Source organism: Gordionus sp. m RMFG-2023, chromosome 3, assembly GCF_954871325.1.
Source record: "Gordionus sp. m RMFG-2023 chromosome 3, tfGorSpeb1-WG-v2, whole genome shotgun sequence".
Taxonomy (NCBI): domain Eukaryota; kingdom Metazoa; phylum Nematomorpha; class Gordioida; order Chordodea; family Parachordodidae; genus Gordionus; species Gordionus sp. m RMFG-2023.
The window spans coordinates 25,554,582-25,570,028 of NC_088777.1; the positions used below are offsets into that span (position 1 = coordinate 25,554,582).

A 15,447-nucleotide genomic window follows, 5' to 3' on the forward strand; every position below is an offset into this window, starting at 1 on the left:
AATTTTTTTTGAATAGCTTCCTTTTCTTCCTAAATCTAAAAAAAAGAGAAAATTAATTTTCATCAAATTTATATTTATAACTCTTTCCAACGAGAATGTTGACGGAATTTTTTTTAAATATATCTAAATTTATCAATTTTATGTTGAATTTTTTATGTAAAATAAAAATATTTGATTATATTTATAGAAACTAGAGAAGTAATGGCACGTGATAATATCACATCTATATTTTAGATTTTAAAATCATGTACAAATATATAATTTTATTTTTTTTTATCACATAAGAAAATAGGGGATTTTATAAAAAAGATTAGCTACAGATATTTAATTTTATTGTTAAAAAACCGAAAATAAAGTATGAAATATTCGTCCTCTAGTTGATGAAATTAAACAAATCATACCAGAAAGTTCGTATCTAATTCTGAACTAGGATCAGGATGGTATAGCTGGAAATAATCTCAGCCAACCTACATAATAATTCATTTTAATCCTATTTGGTATTTCTAAGCCCTAAGTAGTCCTGATTAAAAAATTTTAACCATAAGTTGAGCTGCTTGCAGGATTTTACTATTTAAGTTCCATATTATTGATAAATATTTTTTATGGTCTGAACTCTGGGTCTGGATCCCGCGTCTGTGCTTGGGGTTCGTGTTAACGCTGGCTTATTAATTATATAAATATTGCTAATGTAGATCGGAGTAATTTTATTAGACCCCCACCCCCCAGGGTCTGAGTTTTAGACAACCAACCAATTAATAACACTACCCATATCGATATTTTGTGTTGATAAAAAAATTCCTGATCCCCCAAGACCTAGACCCGCCCTCTATAAGTGATTATTATTATTACAATAAAAAAATATTTTACTTACCTTTTATTTGATACCCAAATCAAAAATATATTTTTAACACCCCTCCCCCCTTCCATCCACTCATTCCAGACCAAGTCATACCCATCAAGACAAAAACTTTCAATCTAAAGATATTTAAATTAGATTTTATTTGATACCCATATCGATATTTTGTGTTTATAAAAATATTCCTGACCCCCCAAGACCTAGACGCGCCCTCTATGAGTGATTATTATTATTACAATAAAAAAATATTTTAATTACCTTTTATTTGATACCCATATAAATCCCCCCCCCCCCCCAGACCAAGTCATACCCATCAAGACAAAAAATGAATACTTTCAATCTAAAGATATTTAAATTAGATTTTATTTGATACCTATATCGAAATTTTGTGTTGATAAAAATATTCCTGACCCCCAAGACCTAGACCCGCCCCGCCCTCTATCACTGATTATTAATATTACAATAAAATATTTTAATTATCAACATGTTTATTAAATCGTCACAACACAACAACACGACCCGGGTCTGTGCTCTGGGTTCGTACTCAGAGCTGGTTTGGTCAATTTTTTAGACCCAAACCCCGGGTCGTTTTACACAACCAACCAATTAACAACACTAATTTCAACCAACTGAGCGATGCGCATTTACATGCTAAGGAAATACCCAAAACAATGACTGAGGATTTGAACAATGCAGAACATAATGGAAATATAACTTTTAAAAAAAGAGTTTCGGAACCCACAATACGTTATCATGAATAATTCAAATTGTAGTGGATAGAACTGTAATGTATTAACTTTTATTATAAATTGTATTTTGTTATTTTGCTTTAATTACAATTTGTAATAGATTATATATAAACGATTTTGTAAAAGTATATGGATATATATTTTCTCATTTGATACATATAATATAAATAAATGCTATTTTATAAACACCACAATAATTAAAATAAATTTTATTAAAATATCCAAATAATTATATATATTATCAATATACCAATGATTTTTAATTAATTTAATAATCTTTTTCAGATTGATATCATTGCTCGTTTCACTTACGACTTTACTCCGTAAATTGATTTTTACCTCTCTAATTTCATTTTCGTTTTTTTTTAACTTCATTAATTTTTCCTATCTCTACCTTCAAACGGGACAGAGCGTCGGCGCATCTGCTTTGATTACCCAGCTTATGAATTATCTCATAGTCGTAATTTAAAAGCTTCGTCGCCCACCATATTAAACGGTTATTTATTATTTTATTTAGGTCTCTTTTATCACCTAAGATACATTTTAAAGGTCTATGATCTTTAAACAAAATAAAATGTCTTCCATAAATATATTGATTAAACTTCTCGATAGCGAACATGATCGCCGAAGCCTCCCGATCAATGGTGTCGTAATTCTTTTTAGCTGTTTATTGTAATAGATTAAATAGATAAAACAATTTTGTAAAAATATGGATATATATTTTCTTATTCAAAACATAATATATTTTATATACATGAATAAATTTTATTATCTAATATTATCTGTTAATAATTCATTTTAGATTGTTGTATTTCATAGGCTTATTAAAATATTATGAAATTGTAATAGATACGATACATAAAGTAAAAATCTTTAATATTATATACATTGATATAAAATTCTTAATATCTTTTAGAAATTATTTATTTTAGTGTGATTATTTGTCGTTTATTTTTAGGTTTTATATTTAATAATTCACAATTCAAAGTATTATAAATTTATATTTTATAAATAGTTAAATTAATATGCAGAGGTGTTAAAGGATCGAATAAAAAAATCGCCGATCCTGGATTTGATCCTAAATTTGTCAATTTTCCTGGATTTATGATCCTGACTTAAATTGAGGATCGTGATTGAGATCATTTTTTTAATATTCGATCCCAATCATTTTAAAAATTTTTTACTTAAAAAGCAATAAATAAAATAAAAATTTAGAAAATCAGTTAATTTTGCATCGATCAGAAATTTAAATAAGAAAAGATCGTGAACATGATCGCGATCCTTTTTTTTAAATAGGTCGATCCTCTTTTATTGAAAAGATCGTGATTCAATCTTTTTAAAAAGATCGATTAACAAGCCTATTTATACGATAAATAAAAGTCTATATAAATATTAAAAATTAATAAGAAATATTTTTTTATTTACTTATAACTATAATTTTAAACATATTGTGTTAAAAAATATCTAATATTTATTTATATTAATGAAATTTTTATTCATTTGACTATTGAGCGAAAGTGAAGGCGTTCCTTTTTTTGAAGGTGGACGTTAAACAGGTTCAATTTTTTTAGAAATGTTTAAAGTACTAATTTTTTTATAATTATACTATTCTATTTACATAAAAAAACCGAAATATTTATAAACTAAATTATAGCCAATATTAGGAATGATATAATCTAATTCTCAGGCGACGATTTCTAGAGGTGAAATTGATATCTCGGGCTGAAGAAAACAGAAGGCACGATGATATCATGGGAAATAAATTCATTTCTGCCTTGAGAGATAATATGCAAAATGAGTTAATGGTTGCTAATTCCAATAATTTTAGATATTAAAGATAAACATCTTATCTAATATTAAATATTTGGAAAAAGATAACGGGCTAGCAGACACATTCGTTATGGGGAAGAAAATATTAAACGAATTTTTCCGACTGAAGTTCGATGAGGATCTCGCAATAAATGGGATGAGGGAATATATTCTTATTTATAATATATACACTCTTGTAAAAATTTTAGAAAAATCTAACGAGGTCCTGTTGAAAATCGTGTTTTTTGTTATTGATTTGCCATGGAAAATCATATATAAAAAAAACTATTTTAAGATAAAATTTTAAACCATGTATAAAAAAATAAAAATAATATAAAGGATCAAAAGGCGGTCATTTATTTAGAGGAAACCTAGAGAGTTGCTTGAAACACAGCTATTAAGGCTTATTGTAATATTTTATAAAAGGATTCACGATTAACATTGATTTGAAAAATTTATTTACCTAACCTTAAAAAGATGAGAATAATGGAAAGAGCGATAAAGGATAAAAAATAATTTCTATTTATAAATAAAAATGTAGATCTCAATACATATTTCTCCAATCGTAAAACTTAACAGCACACCAGTATTTAGGAAGAATTTGTTTTTAAAACTATAATTTTTTGGAATTTCATTCAAGTATATTATTTTTAAAAATTGTTATTCCTTCTAGCCCAAACTACGCTATTCTTTTATAAAGTGTCAATCTTAAAAAAATATTACTTAAACCATTCAAGGATATCCCCACCATATATCACCGTTCCCTTACCCGCTTTTGGAGAGAACTAAAAAGTAAATCAGAGATTAGGACAATATATTTAAATTATAATAACTCGATCTATATTCTAATTCTATGTATTCTTCAATAAATTATAATATAGATATATATTATGAATTAAAATATATTGAGAAATAACATAAAAATTTACAAATCAGTTATATAATATTTATTTCCAAAATAATTTTTTGACCATGCCGCCAATCAAAGAAGAACCGGAAGTGGAAGAATTGTCTGTTTTCTCAAGGTTACTAACATATTTGTTCATAAAAACGTGTATTTGATCGCGTGCTACATCGAAAAACGCAGGTTTACATGGGAGCACAGGTTTCATAGGTGGAGGTATACGGATGCAACAACTACTGACCATCTGATTTGTATTGGCATCATTCAACTTCGAGATTAATAGGTATTCGACTAAGGTTAGTATCGGTTCATTCTTATTTTATTTTTTAAATTATATCAAACTATTTTAGGGAAAATATTTAGTAGGCAGTGTTTACTTCTAAATTTATAAATAATTCGCAAACTTTAATGCTTGTTTATAAATTTTTATAATACTTTTTTTCAATTAAAAGCATTTGTATAATAAATTTTATCCGTTGTTTTATGAAATTTACATTTGGCCATTTCCAAACAGAACATTTTTTGAAGCATGTTTTTTGCCATTTTTTATTTATTTCCAAACAAAGGATAATAATTTGTGGAATTAATTTTTTTTATATTATGTAATATTTTTTAAAAAATGTAAATTCCGGATTTCAAAATCAAACTTATTTGTTTTTTTTATTAACGATTAAATGGTGTCTAAAAACAGAAGGGGAGGTTACGTTTTAAAGAAAATATTATATACTTGAACAAAAAAAAGTTTCAACAACTATAAAATTAAATTTTAAAGCTATGGAGGGTCTAGATTTTCTTTTCAGAGGTTCACATACCATCTTTTTGAGCGCCATTTTAAAAATTTGCTTTTGCTTATTGAAATTTGAATATCGTAAGAAATTATTTTAGGGAAAAATAAACAGCTAACAAATGAAGAATGGATATATTTTATGAAAATCGGTCCTTGCTAGCTTTTATCGAGAAAACAAACTTAGGTTATGCAAAAGTAAAAAGATATATAGGATTTCACATCCTAAAAAGGAAGTCCCAATCAAAAAGATAGGTGTCAATTATAAAAGGAAAAGGTCCTATCAAAAAAGGAGAATGTTCAGTCAAAAAAGGAAAAGTCCCAAAGGCCTAGGAAAAAGTCCGACAATCAAATCAGGAAAAGTTCCGAAGGCTTAGGAAAAGTGTCAATCAAAAAAGGAAGGTAGTTACTTTAAAAAAAAATTTCTTTTCAATATTTTATTTCATTTCTAATTTTTTGAGATCTCTTTAAGTTATTTATCTTAATCTTTTCCTCTTCTCATTTTTGATCATTCTTTTTTTGTCTTTTTAAAAATAATTTCTTTATTTTCAATGTCATTTTTTTTCGTATCAGGTCATTTCAGCGAAACTTTTATCGCGAAGGTAATATCGCGAAACCAATTCTGCGAATTTATCTCCGCGAAATATTTATAGCGAAGACAATTTCGCAAAGCCATTGTCGAATTTATTTCCGAGAAACCTTAACCGCGAATTTATTAGAGGGAATACATTTTAGCGAAATATTTTACAGCGAATTTTTTATCGCGAATATGTTTGCGCGAAGTCATTAACGCGAGGGCATTACCGCGAAACAATAAATATATTGCGAATGCATTTATTTAAAAGAAAACAACATATTATTTACTATTTGATGTTTTTTAATAAAAAATGATATGCTAATATTGTAACATATTTTTGTTACAATTTATTAGTGATTTTCACGCCGAAGATTTTAAGTAAAAAATATTTCTTGAAGTTCAAAAAGATTTTGAACATATTATGATAAAAATTTTAAATCTTCTTTGTAAATATATCTTTTTTGAGGAATTCTGTTGTGAAATTTATTATAAATAAATATACAATTTTTAGGTAAAATCTTTTATAGTTTTTTTTATCATTTTTGTAAAATTATCTATTTCTTAAGTATATTAAAAGAGGTGGGTTTTCTAAATAATTCTTTTTTAAATATTTATATTTAACTTATTTATGTTATTTTATGATCTTTTTAAGGATAATAAATAAAAATTCAGTGAAGATGTACCCTAGATAAGTGACAATTATCATAATCATTATTTTTAAACTTTTTTTTAACGTAAATGGGTAAAAATATAGATAAACTTGTTAAATTAAAATTTCATGAAGATGTACCATAGAAAAGTGACGATTGTCATAATCGTTATTTTATAACTTTTTTGATTTTTTTTTGACGTAAATGGGCTAAAATAAGTATTGCTAACATGTTTAAATAAAATTTCAGTGAAGATGTACCATAGATAGTTACAATTGTCATAATCGTTGTTTATTAAGATTATCCAATATCTAATAACGTTGAATTTAAGGATTCGAAGAAAGATATAGGGAGTTGTGCGTTATCGTTTTTAATTGGAGTATCATTTTCTACTTCTATGGTGGATTTTAAGAATTCTTTGAAGTTGTAGGGGTATTGTTTTCCTGGTAAATTGGAATACCACCCTTATTTATATAAAGTTAAGCGGCATGCAACACAGATATAATCTCCAATATTGATTTTGGCAAATTCTGTCAAACAGCGACTTACTGTAATCTCTTCTTTGCAAGGATTTTTACATATCATGATATTCAAAATAGTATTAAATTAATTTAAATCACAATTAGCCATTTTTTTTAAATTATTTGCGCTATCTAGCGGAAATTTTATTTGTGCCAAAATGCGATTTTATTCAACAAATATTATATAATGGTATATAAATAAAAGGTATATTGACTTTTATTTTCAAAAATTAAGTTTTAAGCTATTTAAAATTATTAACGCCATTTAGCGGAATTTTTATTTTATGCATTTTTCCTACTTAACTTTTTTTACCACTCTGAAAATTTTATATGAACAGTTCATGGTACTCTTTATAAAATATTGAAATTTAGAAAAAAAAAATTATATTAACATTTAAAAAAATTAATTACAAATTTTTGACCGCAATTTATAAATTAAAAATTAATTTTGTTTAAAATATGTGAAAGAGTTTACTTAGGGCTATATGAGCCATGATAGATATATATATAGTGCATCTAATATTAAAGTTATCCCTATTTTAAAAAATCATTTTTTTCGAAAAAAGACCAAGCAAGGCCACTTTGAGACCCTATATCTCCGTAGAATTATGGGGCTAATATTTTAAATTCGTCAACTATAACACTTCATTAACTTAGATACCAAATTTTGGTAAAATTTGACATGGTTGTGTTGTAAAGTGATTGATTTGATGTGGAATGACCCACGAATTGTTTTGCAAGATTTACTGAAAATACTGATGAAATAATTTGTGATAGTGAGGAGACTAATAAACGAAATTGAAATAACACAAGATAATAATAACTCCAACCAATTGCAATAACAAGTGTTTATTCAACCCGTTATCTCAAAATAATGGTTATATTACCTTTATTTAGAACATGTAATGATTACAACAAGCTTTTTATAAGAATAAATGAATAGGAAAATGCGTTAAAGAATTAATATTAATTAATTTCTCTATAAAGTCCAAAAGCAATATAATAAAGTATAAACGGAAACTAGTTTCTAAAAATTTTATTATAAATTTAAGTATTTGATAAAGATCTAATTTTTTAAATAAAACATCATTTCCGTCTCCTGTTATTGAATTTGTAAATAAGCTCTAAAAGAGCGGAGGAAGGTAAATATGTATTGCAACGAATAAATATTTATCCAATTATTAGATATTTATTATGTATATTGATTTCGAATTGATGGATCGTGAAAATTTGTTATTATTACAATTTCTTTTTGTAGACTCCTAGATATAAAAAAATCATTTTTTTTTCTATCATCTAAACTTAGTGTGTAATAAAGTTATGTTTTTAAATAATCTGTTTTTTACAATCTATATTTTATTAGATTCATATTCACCTCTGCTAAAATAACATTATATTTGTTTGTGTAACTGTATATTATAATTTAACTTTTTTTTGTTATTTTTATTTTTAAACAATTTTCTTTGAATAAAAATATTAATGTTTAAAATGAAATGCCTGATTGTATTGGTCCCGTTAAAGGTCAAGATTTTTTGGGGGTAAAAATGCTCAATTTTTTCAAATTATATTTTTTAATGCCCAAATATAATATTCTAAAAAAATCAGCCAAAAAAATAATCCTAAATAAAAAAATCCAGCCTAGTGCAAATCTGCACCGTTAACCATTGAAAAGTTAAAAAATGAGAAAAATTATGTATAATGCCATAATATTAAAAAACAAGAAAAATCTTTACTTGTAATTCATAATAAAAACGAGAAAATGTTCATATATTATGAAAACCAAACCATTTAATATGAAGTGCGATTTAACATGTTTGGAACATACATATTGAGTGCATATAGCAATATGCATCTACGTCTTTTTCCAAATATAATTTTGGATAAATAATGTCCAGATGAATCAGTAGGGTTTTTAATCTGTAATGTAAACTGGCTTTAGTGCCCTGTACTTAAATTTTTTTCAATTTTTACTGGTGTTCGAAGGAGAAATTTATTTCTCGCCTAAATGACTCTTCTTCTCCGATTCATGAATTAATAGTACATTTATCATTGATAAAATAGGTAAATATTGACGACCACCATTTTTTCATTCACATTTTTATTCTAAAAGTACATGAATTTATCACACAGATCGACTCCACCCATGTGTTTGTTATAAGCAGTGATCATATTTGGCTGAGGAATTTTTATTTTAAAAGATATTTTCTTGGAATACCTTGAAATATTAGAAAGCGAGAAGATGGTGCGGCATGTCGATGCAACGGTCAACGCCGAATTATCATTCCACCGACCTAATATTCGTTTGATTTTTTGAATCTATGATCATAATATCCTATTTATTTTTTTTGTTATAGCCTTTATGGATTCAACTGGGTAATGATTTATTCTATTATCCTTCACGGTTCCAGTTGTAAAATATTCCATTTGTTTTAAGTGTGACAAAAATTTAAATTAGGTTAAAAAAATTTAGTTTATTTTATGATAATTTGGTTTTTGTAAAGCCATAAATAAATTTATGATTACATATTCATCTAATCCATATTCATATTTATTAAGGGTATGACTAAATACTGCAATAATTAAAAAGCAATTAATGATAATTAATCAAAATTTTATTATATAATCATTTTTTCAAATTAATTTTCAGAATTATTTTAAAATATATTTATTAGCTTATTAAAAATCAAATTTTATTTTTTAATTCAATAAATATATTCCAAAAAAGGGCGTTAAATGCATAAATATGAAATATCATATTAAGAAGCCCGAATAACTATTGATTAAAGTTTTTTTATATTTGAGTGTAGATATATGTGGAAAAACAAAAAATTTAAAAAAAAATGATGTTTCTTTGACATTTAATTAATGAATAAGTTTAGAATCGAAAATTGGCAACTTTGATAAAATAATATCTAATTACCCAATCAAATGTCGGCAGCAATAACATGGTTGGACTACAGAAAAGACAGAGACCGGATATTTTAGTAAAAATATAAAGGATTATTACTAGTTAGTTACATCAAATAGAATCATAATTAAATTCTTGATAGTGTTGGGTAAGTGTATCTGGCTCAGAAAAGAGAGTAAACTTAAAAGATGAGCTGTGGTTGTGATAAAATATTATATTTACCCATAATAAAACAAAAAGACCTTTAAATACAAAAAAGTCAATTGAAACAAGCCTACCTTTTTAGACATAAAAATTATTTTTCATGAATAATTAATAATCGAAATTATTTTATAATTTCCATAATTAAAATTTTTAAATATAATGAGTCATTTTTTTCAGGTCCGAGGATTATATGGAAATAGAAATATTGGAATAAAATAAAAAAGCAAACATTTATAAAAACCTAATCTTACAAAACTGTAGGTTGTAAAAGTGAAAGTTGAAAAATGATCAATATTAAAAAAAAATACACCTATGTCTTATCCCATACTAAGCTTACATATAATATAATTAAGCAAAAGTAAATATTTCAACATTTAAATCACTATATAACAATGACCTTTTTTTTAAATCAAATTACCTTTTAATATATTAACGCTCCCATACCGCTCTAACATTTTAACCCGATTTCTTTTATTTAGCGTCCAGGAAGTTGACAAACCTATCTCTTTTCTTAGAATTCAAGAAATTGTTTCTGAAAAAATAGATCAGTTGGGTACCAACCCGTGTTGAACTTTAAAATTTCAGTATAAATAGTGCAGGCGACTGAGCATAATTATTAGCCGTGCAAATTAAACCTTAGTGGTCAAGAATCAAAATCTACTTATTATAGTGCGTATTTATTTTAATTTTATCTAATTAATTATACCGATGGGTAATCACTAGTGTTTGTACCTAAATTTCCCCAAAATTGAGTGATGATTTCAAATTTATTAAAATAAAACAGATACCTCCTAAATATATTATATAACGACTAAATTTTATTAAATCAGTTAATATATCAACTCTAACTTTTTAACCCATTTTCCTTAGCGTCCTAGAGGTTGACAACCCTATCTAAAAGTTGGTTTGGAAAATTATATACCTTACCCATTACCCTCAGTACTGCCAGTCTTTATCCCGTACCTAGCCTAGCTTTGATGAAATTAAGCAAAATTATTAATATTGTTTCAACTCCATCCCAAATCTGATGGGCCGGTTCTTTCAATATTCTGAGAGGTTTTTTTCGGGAATTTGAATTTTTTCTTCTATTACTTGATAAATAAATCTTTGTCCGCTGATGATGGAAATCTTGAGAGTAACGACACGAGTTTTATCAAGTGGAAAATTTATAGAGGTCACTTTTAGAGCTTTTTTGATCTTCAGATTCTCTATCTTGCGGTCGATGTCACGACTTACGAAGTCTAAAATCTTCGGGATTATGTCGGCACAACTCTGAGATCACATATAATATTTTAGTAATAAATGATAAACCTTGACTGTAAAAAATATTTTTCAACTTTTAGTAGGGTAGTTTAAAAAAGTAATTTTTGCTAAGAAGAAAAGTAGACATTTACTTTTTATTGTGATTTAGAAAATTAAACAAAATCACAAAACTAATATAACTTTGTTTTTCTCTAAAAAATTTTTAAGTGTTTTATACGATGTGATTAGAAAATCCGGGCAGAAGCAAATCACCAGCCCCCACGTAAAGCTTGTTATAGTTGGTCAAAATTTCACTCATTCTTATATCCCAAAATCGCGTTTCATCTTTCCCGCATTTTATGGCAAAATTTTGGCAGAGCTTATAGAATTCATCGGCTTTATCAGTAGCCGCGATGATGAGGGTATTTGGTTTGGAGTTCCAGCCATATTTATTTCTTTTCCTTATAGATTTAAAGCAGTTTTGTGGTTGGAATTTCTTTTTGGCTGATTTGAGGCTAGAAGTCAATTTAGTGCTTGAAGTTGTTGAACACATATTCTTATAACTGTAATAGTCTCCTAACATTTTAAACCTTTTTTTTTGTTGAAAAATAAAATATTTCAAAATGTGCAAAAATTTTTAGATTAAAAAAATTATTTAATATAAAAGATTGGGTCTTAATTTCCGATATTAATTTTCTTGGAGGTTTTAAAAATATTCGGAGTAAAAGAAGGTAATGCCCAAAAATTACGGTTGCACCGATATTTATCGGTATCGAATCAATACAAATAGTAGTCCTCGGAAGAAGGGAACGGTTAATATTTTCAAAAATACAATTAAATACGATTTTAAAAATATTAAAATTAAAAGATGGTTTATAACTATTTTTTATATATATACTTTATGTGCTTATAAAAAAAGACTAGCAGTGTAAAGAGTAGAATATAATCTTAATATATAGTAGAATTTAGAATATAGACCACAAAAAATTAATTGTAAAAATCGCTAAATATAAATATCTAACGAAGGAACGAAAATATTAATAGACAAACTAGAAGATATATTAATCTTGAAAAGATTATCAAAATTGTAATATGATATTATTTGAATATAATATAACGTATTTGTAATAAGATATTATTTGAATATTATATGTTGTAATATTATATAAACTTAAAAGGTCAAATGAATTAAATAATTATACTATAGTTTAAAAAGTATATATAGACAAGAATTGATAATAAAGATTATTGTTTTTCCATATTCCTTAGTCACAATAACAGCAATCTCATTTCAGAGATTATGTGAATTGTGAAATCATTCAATTTGGCAACCAACTTGATAATGAATATTGTTTTATGTCCTGTTGTGACCAGCTTTGGCCCTTTCTTTTGGATTAAGCGATAAAAGAACTTTATAAAAAATTCATTATCAAAAAATGTTCTAAATTACAATTTTTGAATTATATAAACTGGGCTTTGATAGATGTTTTATATCCATACTGTCAAAATTAATAAAACTATTAAATCACTCACGAACTAAAGCAAGTTTTGTTTAAAAACAATAAAAATTATTTCCAAGGACCAATTATCTGTTTGGCTCAATGTTTTAAATAAGACTTATTCTTAGTACCTTGCAAATTTAATTTATTTCGGCTCGAGTTCGACTCATATATTTTAATTTTTTAGGCCTGAGCTTGCCAGACCCATTTTCAGGTTCCATTAAGTCTGCCTAAAAGTCAAATATAAAAATATAATTTTCACCAAACTGCTATCCCGATATTGCAATTGAGATAATTCAATTGCGATAATGCATTCTAGCTGATGCATTCATTCTAAAATTTTCACAAAAATAAAATCGCTGAAACGCATTCTAAGACATTGCTTTTGCTGTAATGCATTCATACATTCGCGTTAATGCTTTCGCGATAATATATCCAGGCCTATGCACTCGCTGTAGTATTATCGTTGTAATATATTTGCGTAAATGGCGATATTATATTCGCGGTAATCGACCTTCACGGCAATGCATTTCGCGAGGCCTTCAGACAAAATTAGATTGAAATAACCTTTTTTTAGTTGTCTAATTTTTCAATTGTTTTCAATAAAAAAAGTCATTATAGATGGCGGTGTGCTAGAATAAAAAAATATCATTAAATCAATGATTTCCCTTTTGGTGTAGTTATTAAAACGTATGCGGATGTAAGCATGTAAAGTACGCGCCCTTGTTGATGTTAGGGGATTTACAATTCCTATAATTTCATATTTTCTTTAGGTAAGAAAATGAAGGATAGAGAGGATTCATGAAGGATGCAGAAAACTAATTTGCACTTCATTAGCCATTTCATATTTATCTACAACCGCCAACCACCGTATCGTACAAATAAGTTTCATAGTCATTAATATCATTCATTTTAATCTCATCTTGATAAGTATTCTTCTTAAGTATTTGAAATTTTTGTTTCAATAATTCTCAGACCTAGTGAAATAAGCGCATGAAGGGTTGCATGCCGAATATTGCGCAAAATCTTTTAAGCATTGTAATTTCTTTTTCATTCGTATGTTACATGAGTGATTATGATGAAGAAATTAAACTATGTAAAATATTTAGTGGATTCGAATTTTTGTATTTTTAAATAATAACCATAATAAAACAAACATTAGAAATAAATCAACTTTAGACAATTAAATATCGACGAAATTACCTAATATTAATTGAAAAAAAGAAATTTAATATTTTTTGCTTCCAATTTTAAATATTATTTAAAGTTTATAATATTTTTATAGTTATTAAAGCTTGACGCAATAAGAATTATTTTGCATATTATTTTTGAAAATAATGGAGGGTAGGAGTTAATAAAATTTAGTTCTTTTTAATGGGGGTTGGGGACAGGGTTGTCAGGTCTCCCCCCATCAGTGGGAGACTTCCGCAAATTTTTAGTTTACACGCAGACATCTCACTCCCGCAAAACTATCGCAATTTTTAAATTTCTCCCGCACATTTTTTTTAGCATTTTAATGTTTTTAATATATAAATAATAATTTTGAGAAACAGTAATTTTATTTTTATATTTTTAAAATAAATTTTAAATATTTATTCAAAAAACATGTCTAATTTGTATTTCTTTCTATCCTTACCCCAATCAAGTTTTATTTTTATCCAATAATAAATTAACATGATTTATTCATATTTTATCATTTTCATGTGTGTGTATAACATTATAGGGCTAGGTGCTTAATTATCACGTATCACGTTTAAATACATAATAAGGTAATATTGTACTTATTTCAATGATAATTATTTTATTTATTATAGTTCAATCACATTATTATAATCAGTGCAAATGAGCAAGGCTATCAATGTTTTGGGACCTGAATCCAGGAGGTCAAATCTTGACAATTTGAAAGATGGACATACATATGCAATTCTAACAGATGCATCTAATAAGGGAAATATTAAAACATTTCCCTTCCTCCGCTATTTCAATAAAAATAAGGGCGTTTCAATAAAACTATTACAAATATTTTCCTCAGATACTGAAAAATCCTAAGACATAGCTACATATAATGGTAAATATAGCAGATTTGCGATTATCAATGAGTTGCATGTCAGTTTTCTGCGCTGATATTGCCTCAGTGAATTTAAAACCTAGAGTGTTTTTACAGAATTGAAGTAGGCCAATATTAACTTAATGATAATTGCTGTATATACCATATAATACATAATTCTTGCAAGGCAATGAATATTATCTGTGGATGTCGAAATAATTGTAATGAAATGTTTTAACGAATTTAATGAATTAAAAGAGTTGGTGAAGTAGTCTGACTTGGAATGGTGTGGGTTTTTGCCACATGTCCCTATCAGGTGGTTATCATTAATACCCGCCATCGATAGAATTTTAAAATTTTACGAACCATTAAAAAATATTTCTTAAATAAAGATTATAAAAGACGTCCTAATATTTTGAAAATTTTTTTTCGAGAATGAAATGGCAGAGGCATATTTAGGAATGATTTCACATGTAGGAAATCTACTACATTTAATATGCAGTTGCAATCAGAAGAATCTTTTTTAAAAATATTCACAAAATTATGCTGCAGCTGTGTTCATCTTTACAGTAAATTGACAATAATTTTATGGGGCTATTGCTGAAAATATCATAAATATCACTCTAATTAATGTATTTTTAAATGAAGCAAATATTTTTAATAAGACAATTTTAGAATATTTGCAATCAAGATTTGA

At 26.5% G+C, this 15,447-nt stretch overlaps 1 protein-coding gene across 3 annotated transcripts in view; it reads right to left on the reverse strand.

The window, feature by feature from the left end:
* Positions 1–4,231: 4,231 nt before the first annotated feature.
* The window catches only part of LOC135926163 (uncharacterized), a 90,723-nt gene continuing 79,507 nt past the window's right edge, over positions 4,232–15,447 (reverse strand). For all 3 annotated transcript variants that reach the window (XM_065461899.1, XM_065461898.1, XM_065461900.1), the window contains 3 exons: positions 11,443–11,794; positions 11,055–11,234; positions 4,232–4,631 (listed from right to left, as the gene is read on the reverse strand). In XM_065461899.1, the coding sequence (XP_065317971.1) occupies positions 4,362–4,631; positions 11,055–11,234; positions 11,443–11,794 (802 nt within the window). In that variant the 3' untranslated portion in view covers positions 4,232–4,361. The remainder of the gene's footprint in view (positions 4,632–11,054; positions 11,235–11,442; positions 11,795–15,447) is intronic.